General features: G+C 49.5%; 1 protein-coding gene across 1 annotated transcript in view; it reads left to right on the top strand.

Annotated features, from left to right (window-relative positions):
• The window catches only part of LOC144800615 (vitamin D3 hydroxylase-associated protein-like), a 465,511-nt gene that overhangs the window by 160,621 nt on the left and 287,413 nt on the right, over positions 1–17,477 (top strand). The window contains exon 2 of the mRNA XM_078671693.1: positions 5,357–5,470. Coding sequence (XP_078527819.1) covers positions 5,357–5,470 — 114 coding nt within the window. The remainder of the gene's footprint in view (positions 1–5,356; positions 5,471–17,477) is intronic.

Genomic DNA, 17,477 nt, shown 5'->3' with positions numbered 1-17,477 from the left:
ATCAGATCAACATTGCACATTGACATTTCCAGATAACCGGTCAAGGCAAGGTTGAAAGTCAGGAGGCGGCGGTAGTTTAAAGATTAACCTATAGCTGCATGGTCAGATGTATTGCAACTAATGTAAACTGTGAACGTAGACATATTTTTGAAATGCACCTTGATACTGTAATGTACACGTGGACCTAATTCTAGCATGGTCACACCATGATGTCATTGTTAATAATTAATGTATGCAGGTTCTGAAAACTGTATATAAGAACTGGCTTGCTTACTGAAAAACCAGATCACTTTGCACTCCTGCAATTTATCTCAAGCTGCAGCTTTTATTGGCAATAAAGCCACTTTCTTTGAAACCTTGTATGTGCCCTTCTTCTTGTCCCTATTAATGAATTTGTTTGCCTACGTAATGGCAAAAGGAGGGGCTGAGGTTCTGTGATTTGCGAACCAGACTCCATTTTGTTTGCTTTTTTCGTGACGTCATTTTGTGTTGCCCTCACGTAGGCCTGTGGAGGTAACCGAACGAACAAAGTTGCATGGGCTTCGTTGTTCATGTGCATATTAACTAGGCCTTTTCTGACTTGTGAGTGAACTGAAGGACGCTGACCCCGTCACCTGAAACTGACCCTTTGCGAAGCCAATTTCCCTGGCTGATCGTTGTCTGAGATTGCCAATCAGTGTTCAGGATATCGTTAACTTTTAGTTTGCTTGCACATATCTTATCCTATTAAGCATCTGAATTGGTTTCTTTCCTTATGTCTTTTCATTACGGGTAGTGCTTTCAATTATGGGTTTGTCCGACTTGTAGAAATTGAATTTGGGACATTCCTAATAATTAACTTGTGGGTTGGTACAATGTAAAGTGAGCTTTTTATGATGTAATAATGTATGGGAAAATGTATTTCATTCGTCAGTATTTGTCGCAGTGGGTGTGCATTTGTAATGAGCAAAGGAAGGATAAAAGGTGATGTCTTGCTCTACGAAAATTGAGCAGTTTCCTGAGTTGTACACCGTGTTGTATTGCTGGGATTACTGTTACTAGCTGCAGCTAATAAATTTGATCTCTGACGCCACCTAGAAGTATTCCGTGTCTCTGTATTCCAAGACAGGTGAACTCGAAGACTTCGGGTGTTCTAAGAAAACCCGGTTCTTCACGTGTATGTACTTGTTGGAAGGTTCCTCTCTCTTGCAGTGCCAGGGGTTGCAAGGCGCAAGCCATGGGTCACTGCTGGGACCCCTGGTGGCCCCCTAGATAACGGCCATGCACCGTTCCCTCATCCCCTTAATTGAAATTACTATGGTAGCCACACACTGGGGCATTTCTGTTGGCTCTATTACATCTTTTACGCACAAGTTTTCCAATATCTCTTTCATCTTGGGCCTGCAGGACACAGGCATAATCCTCACTCTGTGTTTGACAGGTATGGCTCCATCGATAGCTTTGATAAAATTAGAGGAACTGCCTTGAAAAGACAGAGCAATGTTTGTCCTGTACAGTTCTCACTTGCATGCACATATTCTCATTCATGTAGTCCTTGACTCCCCCCTGTAACGTAAACTAGGGGATCCGCCCTTGAATATAAACCTGTTCCCATCTTTATTTAATGGGAACAGGCAAATGTACCTTCACCTTTCTCTGAAAGATTCACCTTGCCTGCCACCAGTCCTATACCCTTTATTATTCAATTTACTCCCAATATATCTAGCCTGTGACCACTCTAGCTTTCTGATTGGACATCCACGGATAAGAGTTTTTTTCATAAATGCGCCATAAATTCACTAGACAACCATTTAAAAACATATTGCATTTGGGTCAACCCTTGCTCTTTCTCTCTGCCCCTACACTCTATACTGCGTTGAGATCCAATTTCGAATCTTCCCCCCATTTACCTCTCCCAAACCATGCTATCTCTCCAACCCTTACACACTCTCCCAAAGTGTCCTTTTTCCTGCACCTGTTGCAGAATTTACCAAGAGCCTGGCAGGTTTTTGAGTTACCCATATGACTTCTGCTATCATTTCTTATGAGCATAGTCCTCTACATTCTTTTTGTTGCCTACATTGGTGTCTTTTTTGGATATCACACCAACATCAACTCCTCATCCTCCAGATGTGGGATCATCTTCAGGACTTGGCCATTTAAGCCTAAGCCTGAGGGAGATATTAGGAAGATGATGGATACACAATCAGTCCAACTAGATGCCCTTGACTGAGGGAGACATTTAGCCTCACTGGTCCGTGATGGATTGGCATGAATAACTGCATAAACCCTACTGCGACCGTTAAATGCTAAGTAATGGGAGGGAAAAGCCCAGCTAAGAATCCTAAATAAAGGGAAAGCCTCATCCAACATGAAATGGTAAGAGTTGCTAGAGAAAAAGGAGAATCTAAAACAGAGAATCAATTGGCGCAACCAAAAGCAAAAGGTAGGGTTTGTGAATAAGCATGCCAACTACCACAGTTCAAACCATCTCCTTACACACTCCAATTCTGTCTTCCAATACGCACTATATTCCATCTTCTAACTCTGACCAGTCGCTCCAGACTAAAGGCACCAGATACGTTCTACAACCCTGTACTCCTGAGAATCTGACGAGTGTCTTTGTTGACCTGACTAAAGAATAACCTGAACCATTACCAAAAACAGAAAATCTGTGGGCTTTTACTAAAACACTGTAATCGTTTCAACTTGATGCTAGCTTCCATTGGAGCCATCTGAATGTTTTCATGTCTGCATTGGTGTGGTCCAGCTTCTGTCAGTTTTTACCACATGGGATTTTTCTAGTTGACTTTGTCAATTAACTTTTTCAGTGTGCCACTATATATATCATAATGGCAGTACATCAATGACCTGAGCACAGTGGGAGTTGGTTAACAACGCTATGCAGCTTGATTAGAGGAGTTGTGGGAAAATGCAGAGTTAAACATTGGCCACGTGGTAAGCTGTTCTGTTAGGGATGAGTGTTCTCTCAAGGATGGTGGCAATTCGGAAGCCATTTTTGTTTTTAGCCCAACCATCAATAGGAGCTCTGTTTTCAAACCATTCATCGGAAATAATCTCTTACTCTCTGATCAATGTGGTTCAGACAATTGCCATTGTTGGTTTGGCTCTGAGATTGCTCTCGCACTGAGAGGTGGCTGTAGGGTTTTCCTATATACCTCTGAAATACATACATCTGAAAAAACATATCTGCTACAGGTTCCTCCACATTTGTAAGAGAATGTGCTCACGTCCACTCAATCAAGGTAGATTCACAACTTTTATAACTTATTCGGCTCATGTTGCAGTCTGCCCACAACATTCGCAATCTCCTTTTTACCTGGACATTTTGTTTGTATATACTTTATTTATTTATTTATTTATTTATTTAAAACATTTATTAAGCGCACTGTCACCTTGCAGGCATCCTGGCGCTGACTGGTTCAGAACGGACGTTAGCAACTGGAGCGAGATCTTTTACAGAGTTAACTTGGGAAACAGCCATGTTTTAATCTTTCTCCTAAACAGAAGAAGTTCAGAGATTTGCCTGATCTCGAGTGGGAGCAGATTCCAGAGTTTGGCAGCAGCCACCTCAAAGGATCTGCCTCCAGCTCTGACCTTCCTGAATCTTGGTACCTTCACCAACTTGGCCGTGGAAGACCGAAGCTGTCTAGTTGGAGCGTACCAAGCAAATTTCGATTGCAGGGAGGCAGGACCTGTTCCGTGGAGAGCCCTAAAAACTAGGCAGAGGGCCTTAAAATGTATCCTCTGCCTCATAGGTAGCCAATGTAGCTTCGCAAGGGCGGACAACCCATGTGCTCGTCTCGGAAGCCCCAGAGCCAACCTAGCCGCTGCTGATTGGACCCTTTGGAGCCTATCCAACAAAAACTCAGGGGACCCCAAAAAAATGGCATTGCAATAGTCCAGCCTGCTGAGAATTGTACACCTTATCACTTTAGCACGGCTTGAGATGGTAAAAGTGGCAATACTTTCCTCAAGGAACGTAAGATGGCAAAATAGCAGGCAGTTGTCTTTTTTACATGGGTCTCCATACTAAGCCTCTGATCTAGTATAACCCCTAAATTACGGACTGAATCCACAGGCAGTATTTTGGTCCCAGTTTCCGGAGGCCAAAAGTTAACTTATAGAGGAAATAAAACTTGATTGGAAAATCCTTTCGCTTTGTTGATTGTGCAGACTATTTCTCTGCATGGTAATGAGTGCTGAAGAACTGGGAAACATCACCCAACTAGAAGCATGTTGCAGAATTTAAAGTACAGAATTGCTACTACACAGAAGTGTAGGAAGGTGGATTAAATGGCATGGTCAGGCGTGTAGGAAGGTAGATTAAATGGCATGGGCAGGAGTGTAGGAAGGTAGATTAAATGGAATGTTCAGAAGTGTAGGAAGGTGGATTAATGGCATGGTTAGGAGTGTAGGAAGGTGAATTAAATTGCATGGTTAGGAGTGTAGTGAGGTGAGTTGAATGGCATGGTCAGAAGTGTAGGAAGGTTGATTAGGTGGCGTGGTCAGGAGTGTAGGGAGGTAGATTAAATGGCATGGTGAGGAGTGTAGAAAATTCGATTAAATGGCACGATCAAGAGTGTAGGGAGGTAGATAAAGTAGCAGGGTCAGGAGTGTAGGAAAGTAGATTAAGTGGCATGGTCAGGAGTGTAGGAAAGTAGATTAAGAGGCATGGTCTGGAGTGTAGGAAAGTAGATTAAATGGCATGGTCAGGAGTGTAGGAGAGTAGATTAAATGGCATGGTCAGGAGTGTAGGAAAGTAGATTAAGTGGAGAAGCGTGGCTCACTGGTTAGAAGCGGCAGACCCTGAAGCAGAGGTCAGGCCAGGGACCAGGGTTCAATTCCCGATGCGGCAGGGTCTTGGGCTCAATGTCCGCGGACTCGATAATTTTCGCCTCGGTGCCTACTCTAATCATGGGTCCCACTCTGCAACTCTGGGCTATAGCTTGCTTAATCTCCACAATGGCCCCAACAGCACTAGGATGCCTGGCTTCACCTTGGGGGTGCCCTGGAGGGGGCATCTCACAGGGAAAGTCAGCAAGGGTTCCACAGCGGTATACAGCGCCAGGATGCCCCGAGATGGGGCGGCAGTGCGCTTTACAAGTATACACACATTTACATTTTACATTTACATTTACATTAAGTGGCATGGTCAGGAGTGTACGAAAGTAGATTAGGTGGCATGGTCAGAAGTGTAGGATTTGTTATTCTTTGAACATGTTACTGACTCTTTAAAATGTTGTTGGCCTGTTTTTATTAATCTAAAATTGAAGTTCCAAATTGAAAATTGTAAGGCTTTTGCCAAGTTAAAGGAACATTTGGTGATAAAAGGTGTTTTATGTTCTTGCTTCAGAATCCTGGGGTAAACTCTGGACCCATCCTTTCACTGTCCCTGGTGCAGCTCACTGAGAAGATCCAGAATGGTTCTCTCTCCCCTGAGTCTGTCCTTTATACATACATCGAAAAGGTGAGTCAGTGGTTTTAATTTTTACTGATGACTATTAATGATGTCGCTGCCCAACCTGAGTGAAGAACCTCAAAAGTAAACACCAAGATAATTTGCTGATTAGTAGGAAAGAGCATAAAAAACACAGTATGTTCCATTTAGGGTCATGTAACTTTCAAGTGTAGCGCTGTGAAGCATCTGTGCTTTTCATAGTCACTGAGTCACATGTAATGTCACTTGACCACTGAAACACCTCAAAGCAATGTCACTGGTGCCATTTGTCACATGGTCTTGGAGACCTGTTGCTTTCATGGTCGTAGATAATATGTATCTTGAAGGCTGATCCCAGTATTCAGGAGTCATAACTGTATCATGTTCTTCCTGCGAGCAGACGGTGACTGCATCCACTGTTCTCAAGTCAGTGTCTGCCTGGACAGAGATTGGTGCGAAAATTAAATGTTGTCATCTATGCATGTCTTCCACTCATGTGCCAGACAAACTATTGGGTTTCTTAAAAGAACCCTCACCCACCAACCTAGTTTGTGGCATGCTTCATCATTGGGTTCCCACCTCAGATGCCTAATGCATCTAAGAGGTGCTATGACACCTGATGAGCGTAGTCCACATTTCAACATACAACCCTATTTGTAATGCAACTCCTCAATTTAACCTCAGATGTAACTGGACCTCACAGAAACTCAGTCACTTTGGTATCTTCAGGACTACTACTTTCTTCTACACATGTTTGGCTTCCCGGCCTTGTCCTGAAATGACATAGATCAACTGAACACATATAGAAAGCTTGTTTTCAAGATCACAATAGTTAATGGCCTGATGAAGATAGATCACGTTTTTTTCTTTTCTTTGGAAATGTTGATAAAAGCTTTATTTATATATGTTTCTATAGCGCTGGAATCGACTCCAACCGGAGTATCTCTGCGCTGTGATACCAAATAGAGTCTAAATAAATATGCAGATGAGGGGAAAGGACTAGATTTTATCAATGAACAGCAGAGTTTTCAGTTGCTTCCTGAATTTTAAATGGTCTGTGCAGAGCCTGAGGGCCAGAGGCAGTTTGTTCCACAGTGTGGGTCCTGCAACAGATAGAGCTTTCCCTCCATGTCTGGTTTTTTTTGCACGAGGTACTGCCAACAGAAAATTCTCACTAGATCTCAACGATCTGGAGGGAGTGTAGGGGGTAAATTTCTGCTCCAGGTATATAGGGCCATTTCCGTTTAAGCATTTATGGATAATGCAACATATCTTAAACTTGGCTCTTTGTCGGATGCTCAACCAGTGTAGTTTCTGTAATAGAGGTTTTGATGCTGTTCTAGGGGGAGCATTTAGGACAAGGCGAGCTGCCGTATTCTGGACCACCTGGAGCCTATCCAGAACTCCTTCATTAGCAGAAAGGAGCAGTCCGTTACAGTAGTCAATACGACTCAATATAAGGGCTTGCACCAAAGTTTTTCTGAAGGAATCCGGTAGCAGTGGAAATATTCTGCGCATCATGCTGATGATGTGGAAGCATGAGCCAGCTACCATATTACTGTGCTGTTTGAGAGAAAGGTCGTGATCAAGGCGTATCCCCAGATTTTTGACAATCTGTTTGGGCTCTGGAACAGTACCCAAGTCAGATGGCCACCAGTCAGGGGTCCACAGTAATTTGGCATCTCCAAACAGCATTACTTCCGTCTTGTTGACATTGCACTGTAGGAAGTTGGTGGACATCCACTGTGCGACGGCTTTCATGCCAGCGGAGAAGGAGTTTCTTATTTCTGTGGTGAGATTTTGAAAGGGGAAGAGGAGCTGCGTGTCATCCGCATATGACACGGGGATGAAACCAAATTTGCGCATCACTCTTGCCAGGGGTGCCACGTAGATGTTAAAGAGTGTTGGGCTCAAACAGGAGCCCTGTGGCACCCCTTTCGTAATCTCTACCTCAGTTGATCTGTATTTACCCATGGTGACAGTCTGGGTCCGATCCGTAAGAAAACTCCTTAGCCAAGCAAGGGCCTTGTTCTTAACCCCTACGTTCGACAACCGGTCAATGAGGATGTTATGTGACACGGTGTCGAACGCGGCTGAAAGGTCTAATAACACCAAAATTACAGAGTAGCCTTTGTCCTGAAACATATGCAGATCGTCAGTGACAGACAGGAGGGTGGACTCTGTACTGTGTTTCGGCCTAAACCCAGATTGAGAGTAGTCTAGGCCGCCAGCTTTCTCAATGTAGCTGGATAATTGACGATTAACATACTTCTCAGTGAGCTTTCCCAAAAATGGCAGCAACGAAATAGGTCTGAGATTTGACAAGTCATTCCATGGAGTTGTGGTGTTCTTCCTGATTGGCCTGACTAAAGCCTGTTTCCACTGCTTGGGGACAGATCCTGTACAGAGGGATAAGTTAACAAGTTTTTCGATGGTGGGAGACAGGATTCCGAGCAAGGTGGGCATGAGTCTTGCCGGGATGACATCATCAGGACTTCCACTTTTAATCTGCGTCATGAGCAGAGATACCTCTTTATGAGTGATAGGGGGGAAGAGGTCTAAAGTATGAGGGCCACTATCAAGTTCTGAATCCTGAAAGATAGGGACTGTATTTGTAGTCAAATTGATGTTCGAGTTGACTATTTTAGCATAGATAAGATCCATTTTATTACAGAAAAATTGCGATATATTGTCGCAAAGTAGTTGTGACGAAGTGTCTTCACTCTCACATGCTGTAGGATTGGTGAAAGAATGAAGGACCTGGTATAGTACTCTGGGGGAATTGTCTGCAGCCGTGATAAGAGTGGTAATATGGGTTTTTCGCGCCGTTCTGATAGCTTTATGATATATACTTAGAGCGTCCCAATAATGTTTCCTATCTGTTACCAGATGGGTAGATCTCCAAATCTTTTCTAATTTCCTGGCTGCTTTCTTGAGATTCCTGAGCTGTTCCGAGAACCAGATCTCTTGTTTTTTGGCTGGTCGGGGTCTAAATTGTTTTAATGGAGCTATCTTATCTATGGCTGTTATAATGTCTTTGCTAAACATATCAATAGCTTTATCATCAGGAATCACATGGTAGGGTTGGACAAATTTCTCAGCAAAGGAGGCCTCATTAACTTTATGCCATTGCCGCCGTATTTCAGGGATGTTGGTGGTTTTGAGGGTAGTGGTTGCAGGATAGGGAGTATAAAACTCAAGGATAAAATGGTCAGTCCAGCTGACCTGTGTAGGGGGAAGGCATGTGACACTAGGGAAATTGGTTATAATGAGGTCTAGAGTGTGTCCGGCCACGTGAGTTGGGCCCACATTGTGTGATTGGAGACCTAGCAATGAAAGATCGTTAAGAAAAGCCTGTGCTTCTTTACAATTTATAAGTTCACTGTGAAGGTTAAAGTCACCTATTAGCAAAAAATCTTTGTCTTTTTGAACATATGGCGCAAGATTTTCCAGTAATATGTTGACAAAGTTAGAGCTAGGTCCAGGGGGACGATAAACCAGGGCTCCTAATCTGGTTTGTTTGGTGGAATGAGTTGTTTTAAAAATCAGCAATTCAATATCCGGAGTGCAGAGTTCAGCCAAAACAGAGCAATTGATGGGATTTTTATGAGCAATAGCAATTCCTCCACCTATTTTCTTAGGTCTGTCTAACCTGATCATTTTATATCCCGAAGGAATGGCCAATGTAATGGAAGGAGTGGAATGGGATTTAAGCCACGTTTCAGTCATGAAACAGTAGTCATAAGCCACGTTTCAGTCATGAAACAGTAGTCAGTAGTCAGCTTTCATTCACTGTTGCTGAAAAATGCTGGGCGATGGTTTGAATTATTGCCAGTTGGCTATGGCAGACTCCGTTGCACATTATTGCACATGGTGAGCGTCATAAAACAGTTTTAATAATTGTTTCTATATAATAAGTTCTTGCCCCCTGCTATGGATTATGGTTTAGTGTTGCCTCGTTTTGATTTGGGGCGCTCTAGTTATGTTTTAGTGCTCCCCTGGTTATGCATTCTCACCATATGTTATCTTTATTTTAAATGTTATTGCCTTCTACCTTTATTTTCTTGAGTATTCAGAGGCCAGTTTGAATTGTTAACAACCTCTATTCTGCTTGTTCACCTACTTACTTTTATCGTTTAGATCCTAAATTGTTGAAGTCTTGACCTTTTAGTGGTTTTGCTCTCCTGTGTCTGGCCCGGTCCTTTTTAGTCCCGACTTAACCACACATACGCTGTCTCTTGGAGACATGTTGTTTACAAACAGTGGGCTGCAGCCCACCCATATGCTTTCCATCTGATCGCTTCATTGTCACCCTCTTATCATTTGTTCCTATTTGTTCAAAGGATGCATGAGTCATGCCTCTTCCTGTGTTTTGCACTACCCTAGAGCAAGGATCCTTCTGTCCATTCACTGCTCCCTTTTTAGGGACTGTTTTTTTAGGTCTCGCCTGGCGTTAGCAGCGCGCAGGCGCTGCACTCGCCATGCGAGAGCCTTTTGCGATCGATTCTGCCAAAGCTGAACATGCACGCGTACAGATGGACAAACATGGCTGCTCTCGCCATTGAAACAAAGCAAATCATGAACGCGTACGTACGGACAGTGGACAGTCGACGCTATCTTGTTTTGTGCGCTTGTTATGTCAGCTGCTGTCAGGGGCATGGTGGCGTGCTTTCAATTAGCGTGGCCTTAGCGCGATTGCGTTCACTTTTGCTCAGCCGTGCTTGTTTTCTGTCCCGGAGATCTCACGTTTCCTCACCCCTGGTCCTCTGGCGATTTCCTCCCTCCCTCCCCTCCCCTCCCTGTCCTGACTCCCTCGCCCCCGTCATATGAGATACCCCGTCTTCACGCTTCTGACCTCTTTTCCCTTGATACAACCTGCATCATGCGCTCCACGCCGCTCCCTGGAGTCCCTTTTACCTAAGAAGAGTCCACCGCCCCTGTCCTATGACCCGAATACTAGCCCTCCCCTGCTCTGCCAGGCCCAAGGATACATGTTTCTGGGGTACTAGCTGCCCCTCCCTATTTCTCTGACACTTTTTTTATCTGACCTTTCCGCCCCTAGAGTACCCCGCTGTTTCTTCCCATACTATGGGGTCAAGATCTTGCCTACTCTTTCCCGTCTCAAGTGTACTTCCATCCGCACCCCTGCTCTAGGTGCCACCATCTCACTTAAACCCTGTTCCAACTTTACCCCCTGCACCTGCTCACTCTCCCCTCCATTCCATAATTACCTCTCAATCAATAGAAGATGGTACCCCGGCATTTGTGCTCGCCGCAAGGTGAGCTGACGGATGCTGTGGTTGGAGTTACAAGGAGGGTGCCCCTCAGACCTCGTTGCCTGCTGGTGCTGCTTTTAGAGTCTGAAACACCTCTTCTTCTGGTGAGACTTTTGCCCTGTGTGTGCGGGGCCTAGTCTCCCCATTGCTATGAGGTCAGGACATCCTTCCAAATCCGCCAGATTGGGCCGCTCAAGCTGGTTCCAGAGGTGCCCCGGGCAGGTGAGTGCCCCTCTCGCATCGATGTCCTCAGCTCTCGGCCACAGTAGGTTGCTTACTGAGTTCCTCTTCTCTGGTGCCTGCCTCATCAATAGTAAACAATGTGCCCTATCCCCCTTGTCTGGCGCTGGACGTTTCGTGGTCTTTGAATTTCTGCCTGATGTAGTTGGCCCTGGGACATCCTCTGGGAGAGGGGCTCTTGTTTCACATAGTTGGATAGGCCATGCTATTTACATTTGCATTGTGTTTCTGGGCCGCCATATTGACAGACCATTGCACTTACATGCCCATGTGTTTTTTGGCCTCCAAACTCATAAGCTGTACTGTGCTGCTTACATGTGTAATTTGGCCGCCTTATTGACAGGCAGTGATACACGCGCTATGTGTCTCTGAGCCTCCGCCATAAACACAATGCTGTTTAGAGGTGTCATGTGTTTTTATGGCACCAGAAACGCACCAAAATCTTTCAGCCAAAAGGAGCAAACAAAGCGTGACAAAGCGCATCAAAAATATACAGGATCTAAAAAGCGCATGTGCAGGAAATGAAAAATTAGCTATGCTAAACAGAAAGCAGAAAAGAGTAAATAAAAATAATGTAACGTTTTCCTTAACCTATACTCGCCTCAATGCCTACGGCCTGCAGGGGTCAGAAAACAAGAATGATGCAGGCCTCAACTACTCTACCAATTACGATGACTAGCCGACTCTAACGGATTGGTGCGTTATCTTAATACCCCAACACTGATAAAATATGGCTAGATGTAGGTGTACATTATCTAAGAAGCATTGTTAAAGCCAATATGCCTCATCTCTCGTTGGGGATTTACCAGTGCCTTTTGCCTATGCTGTTCCACATTGACAAAAAGAAACAAGCATTAAAAATGCAATAGGTCTCGCCTTTGATTAAGTTAAAACCATTTGCTTTGCTATACAATACCATTAGCAAAGCAAATGGCTTTAACTTAATCAAAGGCGAGACCTATTGCATTTTCAATGCTTGTTATTTATCTTTGAGCACTCCGCATGAGTGCTCATGTTTTTACTCACTCAATCTTCTCCCACTCGCACCGATCCCTATTGCTTCTTTCCCTCCATAGATCATGCTGTAATGTGTGTATTTCTTTATTCCCCTACTGACCCACCAGTTGCATGTGTTTCTTTATTCCTTCCACCCGCCCTCCAGGGGCATAACAAACGCCCCCGCAGCCCCCGTGGTGCAGGGGGCCCCCACTCTCTTCAGTTAATGAAGGGGGCCCGGCCCCCTCAGCTCTTCTGAGAGCTGTGAGAGAGGCTTGAGCTGAAGCAAGCCTCTCTCTGTCTTGTCTGAAGCAGGTGCAGCCTGCTCTGATCCAATCACCCCCTCCCTCTGACTGAAGAGAAACAAAGTATCAACATTGTTTCTCTTCAGTCAGAGCCGGAGGCAGGCCTGGGACAAGGGTGGGGGAGGGGGCCCAGAGACAGCAGTCTCCACTGCTCCTCTGAGGCAGCACAGAGCCTGGCCCCCACTTTCTCCTCTCCATAAGCAAAGCTCACCCCACAAGAGAAGAGAAGAGACCGGGACAAGGATGGGGTGGGGGCCCAGAGACTGCAGTCCCCACAGGGCTCTGCTCCTCTGAGAAGAGCCAAGGACAAGGATGGGGTGGAGGCCCCAGAGAGTAGGAGGCAGCACAGAGCACTGCTCAGGACCCTGACAAGGATGTGGGGGGTGGCAGAGAGAGAGCAGGAGGCAGCACAGAGCACTGCTCGGGACCCTGACAAGGAGGGGGGGGGGGGGCAGAGACTGCATTCCACACAGGGCTCTGCTCCTCTGAGAAGAGCCAAGGACAAGGATGGGGTGGAGGCCCCAGAGAGTAGGAGGCAGCACAGAGCACTGCTCAGGACCCTGACCAGGAGGGGGGACCCAGAGAGAGAGCAGGAGGCAGCACAGAGCACTGCTCAGGACCCTGACAAGGATGTGGGGGGGCAGAGAAAGAGCAGGAGGCAGCACAGAGCACTGCTCAGGACCCTCACAAGGACGGGGGTGGGGGCCCCAGAGAGATAGCAGGAGGCAGCACAGAGCACTGCTCGGGACCCTGAAAAGGAGGGGGGGGGGCCCAGAGAAAGAGCAGGAGGAAGCACAGAGCACTGCTCGGGACCCTGACAAGGACGGGGGCTGGGGGCCCCAGAGAGAGAGGAGGCAGCACAGAGCACTGCTTGGGACCGTACCAAGGACGGAGGCTGGGGGTCCCAGAGAGAGAGGAGGCAGCACAGAGCACTGCTCAGGACCCTGACCAGGATGGATGGGGGCTGGGGGCCCCAGAGAGAGAGGAGGCAGCACAGAGCACTGCTCAGTACCCTGACAAGGACGGGGTGGGGGCCCAGAGACAGCAGTCTCCACTGCTCCTCTGAGGCAGCACAGAGCCTGGCCCCCACTTTCTCCTCTCCATAAGCAAAACTCACCCCACAAGAGAAGAGAAGAGACCGGGACAAGGATGGGGTGGGGGCCCAGAGACTGCAGTCCCCACAGGGCTCTGCTCCTCTGAGAAGAGCCAAGGACAAGGATGGGGTGGAGGCCCCAGAGAGTAGGAGGCAGCACAGAGCACTGCTCAGGACCCTGACAAGGACGGGGGTGGTGGCCCCAGAGAGAGAGCAGAAGGCAGCATAGATCACTGCTCAGGACCCTGACAAGGGCAAGAGTGGGGGCCCCCCAGAGAGAGCATTCTCCAGGGCAAAGCTCATATGCGAAGGGAAGAGGCAGCAAAATGGTGCCCTGAGGTAAGTACTCTTGTTAGAAGCACCATGTGGGTGTCCGCAGGGGGGGGCAAGGGGGCGCCGAGAAGGGTGCAAGGCAGAGTTGAGAAGGGTGCAAGGTAGAGAGGAGAAGGGTGCAAGGTAGAGAGAAGAAGGGTGCAAGGCTGAGAGGATATGGGTGCAAGGCGGAGGGGAGAAGGGTGCAAGGCAGAGAGGAGAAGGGTGCAAGGCAGAGAGGAGAAGGGTGCAAGGCAGAGAGGAGAAGGGTGCAAGGCAGAGGGGAGAAGGGTGCAAGGCAGAGGGGAGAAGGGTGCAAGGCAGAGGGGAGAAGGGTGCAAGGCAGAGGGGAGAAGGGTGCAAGGCAGAGGGGAGAAGGGTGCAAGGCAGAGGGGAGAAGGGTGCAAGGCAGAGGGGAGAAGGGTGCAAGGCAGAGGGGAGAAGGGTGCAAGGCAGAGGGGAGAAGGGTGTAAGGCAGAGGAGAGAAGGGTGTAAGGCAGAGGAGAGAAGGATGTAAGGCAGAGGAGAGAAGGGTGCAAGGTAGAGAGGAGATGGGAGCAAGGCGGAGAGGAGATGGGTGCAAGGCAGAGAGGAGATGGGTGCAAGGCAGAGAGGAGATGGGTGCAAGGCAGAGAGGAGATGGGTGCAAGGCGGAGAGGCAGAGGGGAGAAGGGTGCAAGGCAGAGGGGAGAAGGGTGCAAGGCAGAGGGGAGAAGGGTGCAAGGCAGAGGGGAGAAGGGTGCAAGGCAGAGGGGAGAAGGGTGCAAGGCAGAGGGGAGAAGGGTGCAAGGCAGAGGGGAGAAGGGTGCAAGGCGGAGGGGAGAAGGGTGCAAGGCAGAGAGGAGAAGGGTGCAAGGCGGAGAGGCAGAGGGGAGAAGGGTGCAAGGCAGAGGGGAGAAGGGTGCAAGGCAGAGAGGGGAGAAGGGTGCAAGGCGGAGGGGAGAAGGGTGCAAGGCGGAGGGGAGAAAGGTGCAAGGCAGAGAGGAGAAGGGTGCAAGGTAGAGAGGAGATGGGTGCAAGGCGGAGAGGAGATGGGTGCAAGGCAGAGAGGAGATGGGTGCAAGGCGGAGAGGCAGAGGGGAGAAGGGTGCAAGGCAGAGGGGAGAAGGGTGCAAGGCAGAGGGGAGAAGGGTGCAAGGCAGAGGGGAGAAGGGTGCAAGGTGGAGGGGAGGAGGGTGCAAGGCGGAGGGGAGAAGGGTGCAAGGCAGAGAGGAGAAGGGTGCAAGGCGGAGAGGCAGAGGGGAGAAGGGTGCAAGGCGGAGAGGAGAAGGGTGCAAGGCGGAGAGGCAGAGGGGAGAAGGGTGCAAGGCGGATAGGCAGAGGGGAGAAGGGTGCAAGGCAGAGGGGAGAAGGGTGCAAGGCAGAGAGGAGAAGGGTGCAAGGCAGAGGGGAGAAGGGTGCAAGGTAGAGAGGTGAAGGGTGCAAGGCGGAGGGGCGAAGGGTGCAAGGCGGAGGGGCGAAGGGTGCAAGGTAGAGAGGAGAAGGGTGCAAGGCAGAGGGAGAGAAGTGTGCAAGGCGGAGGGGCAGAAGGGTGCAAGGCGGAGGGGCAGAAGGGTACAAGGCAGAGGGGAGAAGGGTGCAAGGCAGAGGGGAGAAGGGTCAAGGCAGAGGGGAGAAGGGTGCAAGGCAGAGGGGAGAAGGGTGCAAGGCGGAGAGGCAGAGGGGAGAAGGGTGCAAGGCAGAGGGGAGAAGGGTGCAAGGCAGAGAGGGGAGAAGGGTGCAAGGCAGATGGGAGAAGGGTGCAATGTAGAGAGGAGAAGGGTGCAAGGCAGAGGGGAGAAGGGTGCAAGGCGGAGGGGAGAAGGGTGCAAGGCGGAGGGGAGAAGGGTGCAAGGCGGATGGGAGAAGGGTGCAAGGCAGAGGGGAGAAGGGTGCAAGGGAGAGGGGAGAAGGGTGCAAGGCAGAGGGGAGAAGGGTGCAAGGCAGAGAGGAGAAGGGTGCAAGGCGGAGAGAAAGAGGGGAGAAGGGTGCAAGGCGGAGAGGCAGAGGGGAGAAGGGTGCAAGGCAGAGGGGAGAAGGGTGCAAGGCAGAGGGGAGAAGGGTGCAAGGCAGAGGGGAGAAGGGTGCAAGGCGGAGGGGCGAAGGGTGCAAGGCGGAGGGGCGAAGGGTGCAAGGTAGAGAGGAGAAGGGTGCAAGGTAGAGAGGAGAAGGGTGCAAGGCAGAGGGAGAGAAGTGTGCAAGGCGGGGGGGCAGAAGGGTGCAAGGCGGAGGGGCAGAAGGGTACAAGGCAGAGGGGAGAAGGGTGCAAGGCAGAGGGGAGAAGGGTCAAGGCAAAGGGGAGAAGGGTGCAAGGCGGAGGGGAGAAGGGTGCAAGGTAGAGAGGAGATGGGTGCAAGGCGGAGAGGAGATGGGTGCAAGGCAGAGAGGAGATGGGTGCAAGGCAGAGGGAGAGAAGTGTGCAAGGCGGGGGGGCAGAAGGGTGCAAGGCGGAGGGGCAGAAGGGTACAAGGCAGAGGGGAGAAGGGTGCAAGGCAGAGGGGAGAAGGGTCAAGGCAAAGGGGAGAAGGGTGCAAGGCAGAGGGGAGAATGGTGCAAGGTAGAAAAGGGTGCGAGGAGGAGAAGGGTGCGAGGGGGAGAAGGGTGCAAGGGAGAGGGCGAGAAGGGTGCAAGGCAGAGGAGAGAAGAGTGCAAGGGAGATGGTGATGAAGTAAAAAAAATCCCCCCCCCTGAGAGAGAGAGTGGAGTGAGTGAGAGAGAGAGTGAGTGGAGTGAGTGAGAGAGAGAGAGAGTGGAGTGAGAGAGAGAGAGAGAGAGAGAGAGAGAGAGTGGAGCAAGAGAGAGAGTGGAGCAAGAGAGAGAGTGGAGCAAGAGAGAGAGTGGAGCGAGAGACAGAGTGGAGCGAGAGACAGAGTGGAGCGAGAGACAGAGTGGAGCGAGAGAGAGTGGAGCGAGAGAGAGTGGAGCGAGAGAGAGTGGAGCGAGAGAGAGTGGAGCGAGAGAGAGTGGAGCGAGAGAGAGTGGAGCGAGCGAGAGAGAGTGGAGCGAGCGAGAGAGAGTGGAGCGAGAGGCAGTGGAGCGAGAGGCAGTGGAGCGAGAGGCAGTGGAGCGAGAGGCAGTGGAGAGAGAGAGGCAGTGGAGAGAGAGGCAGTGGAGAGAGAGGCAGTGGAGAGAGAGAGGCAGTGGAGAGAGAGAGGCAGTGGAGAGAGAGGCAGTGGAGAGAGAGGCAGTGGAGAGAGAGGCAGTGGAGAGAGAGGCAGTGGAGAGAGAGAGGCAGTGGAGAGAGAGAGGCAGTGGAGAGAGAGAGGGTGGAGAGAGAGAGGGTGGAGAGAGATAGGGTGGAGAGAGATATGGTGGAGAGAGATATGGTGGAGAGAGATATGGTGGAGAGAGATATGGTGGAGAGAGAGGCAGTGGAGAGTGGCAGTGGAGAGTGGCAGTGGAGAGTGGAGAGTGGCAGTGGAGAGTGGCAGTGGAGAGCGGCAGTGGAGAGTGGCAGTGGAGAGTGGCAGTGGAGAGTGGCAGTGGAGAGAGAGAGAGGCGGAGAGAGAGGGTGGAGAGAGAGGGTGGAGCGGGAGGGTGGAGAGGGTGGAGAGAGAGAGTGGAGAGGGTGGAGAGAGAGAGTGGAGAGGGTGGAGAGAGAGAGTGCAGAGGGTGGAGAGTGTGGAGAGAGAGAGTGTGGAGAGAGCGAGAGGGTGTGGAGAGAGAGGGTGTGTGGAGAGAGAGAGAGAGAGAGAGTGTGTGGAGAGAGAGAGAGAGAGAGAGTGTGGAGAGAGAGAGTGGAGGGAGAGAGAGAGTAGAGAGAGTAGAGGGAGAGAGAGGAGGGAGAGAGAGTGGAGAGAGAGAGAGAGAGGAGAGAGAGAGAGAGTGGAGAGAGA

Source organism: Lissotriton helveticus, chromosome 1_2 (genome assembly GCF_964261635.1).
Source record: "Lissotriton helveticus chromosome 1_2, aLisHel1.1, whole genome shotgun sequence".
Classification (NCBI taxonomy): domain Eukaryota; kingdom Metazoa; phylum Chordata; class Amphibia; order Caudata; family Salamandridae; genus Lissotriton; species Lissotriton helveticus.
Note: the sequence above shows the minus strand (reverse complement) of the source record. Positions and strands in the feature narration are given on the sequence as shown.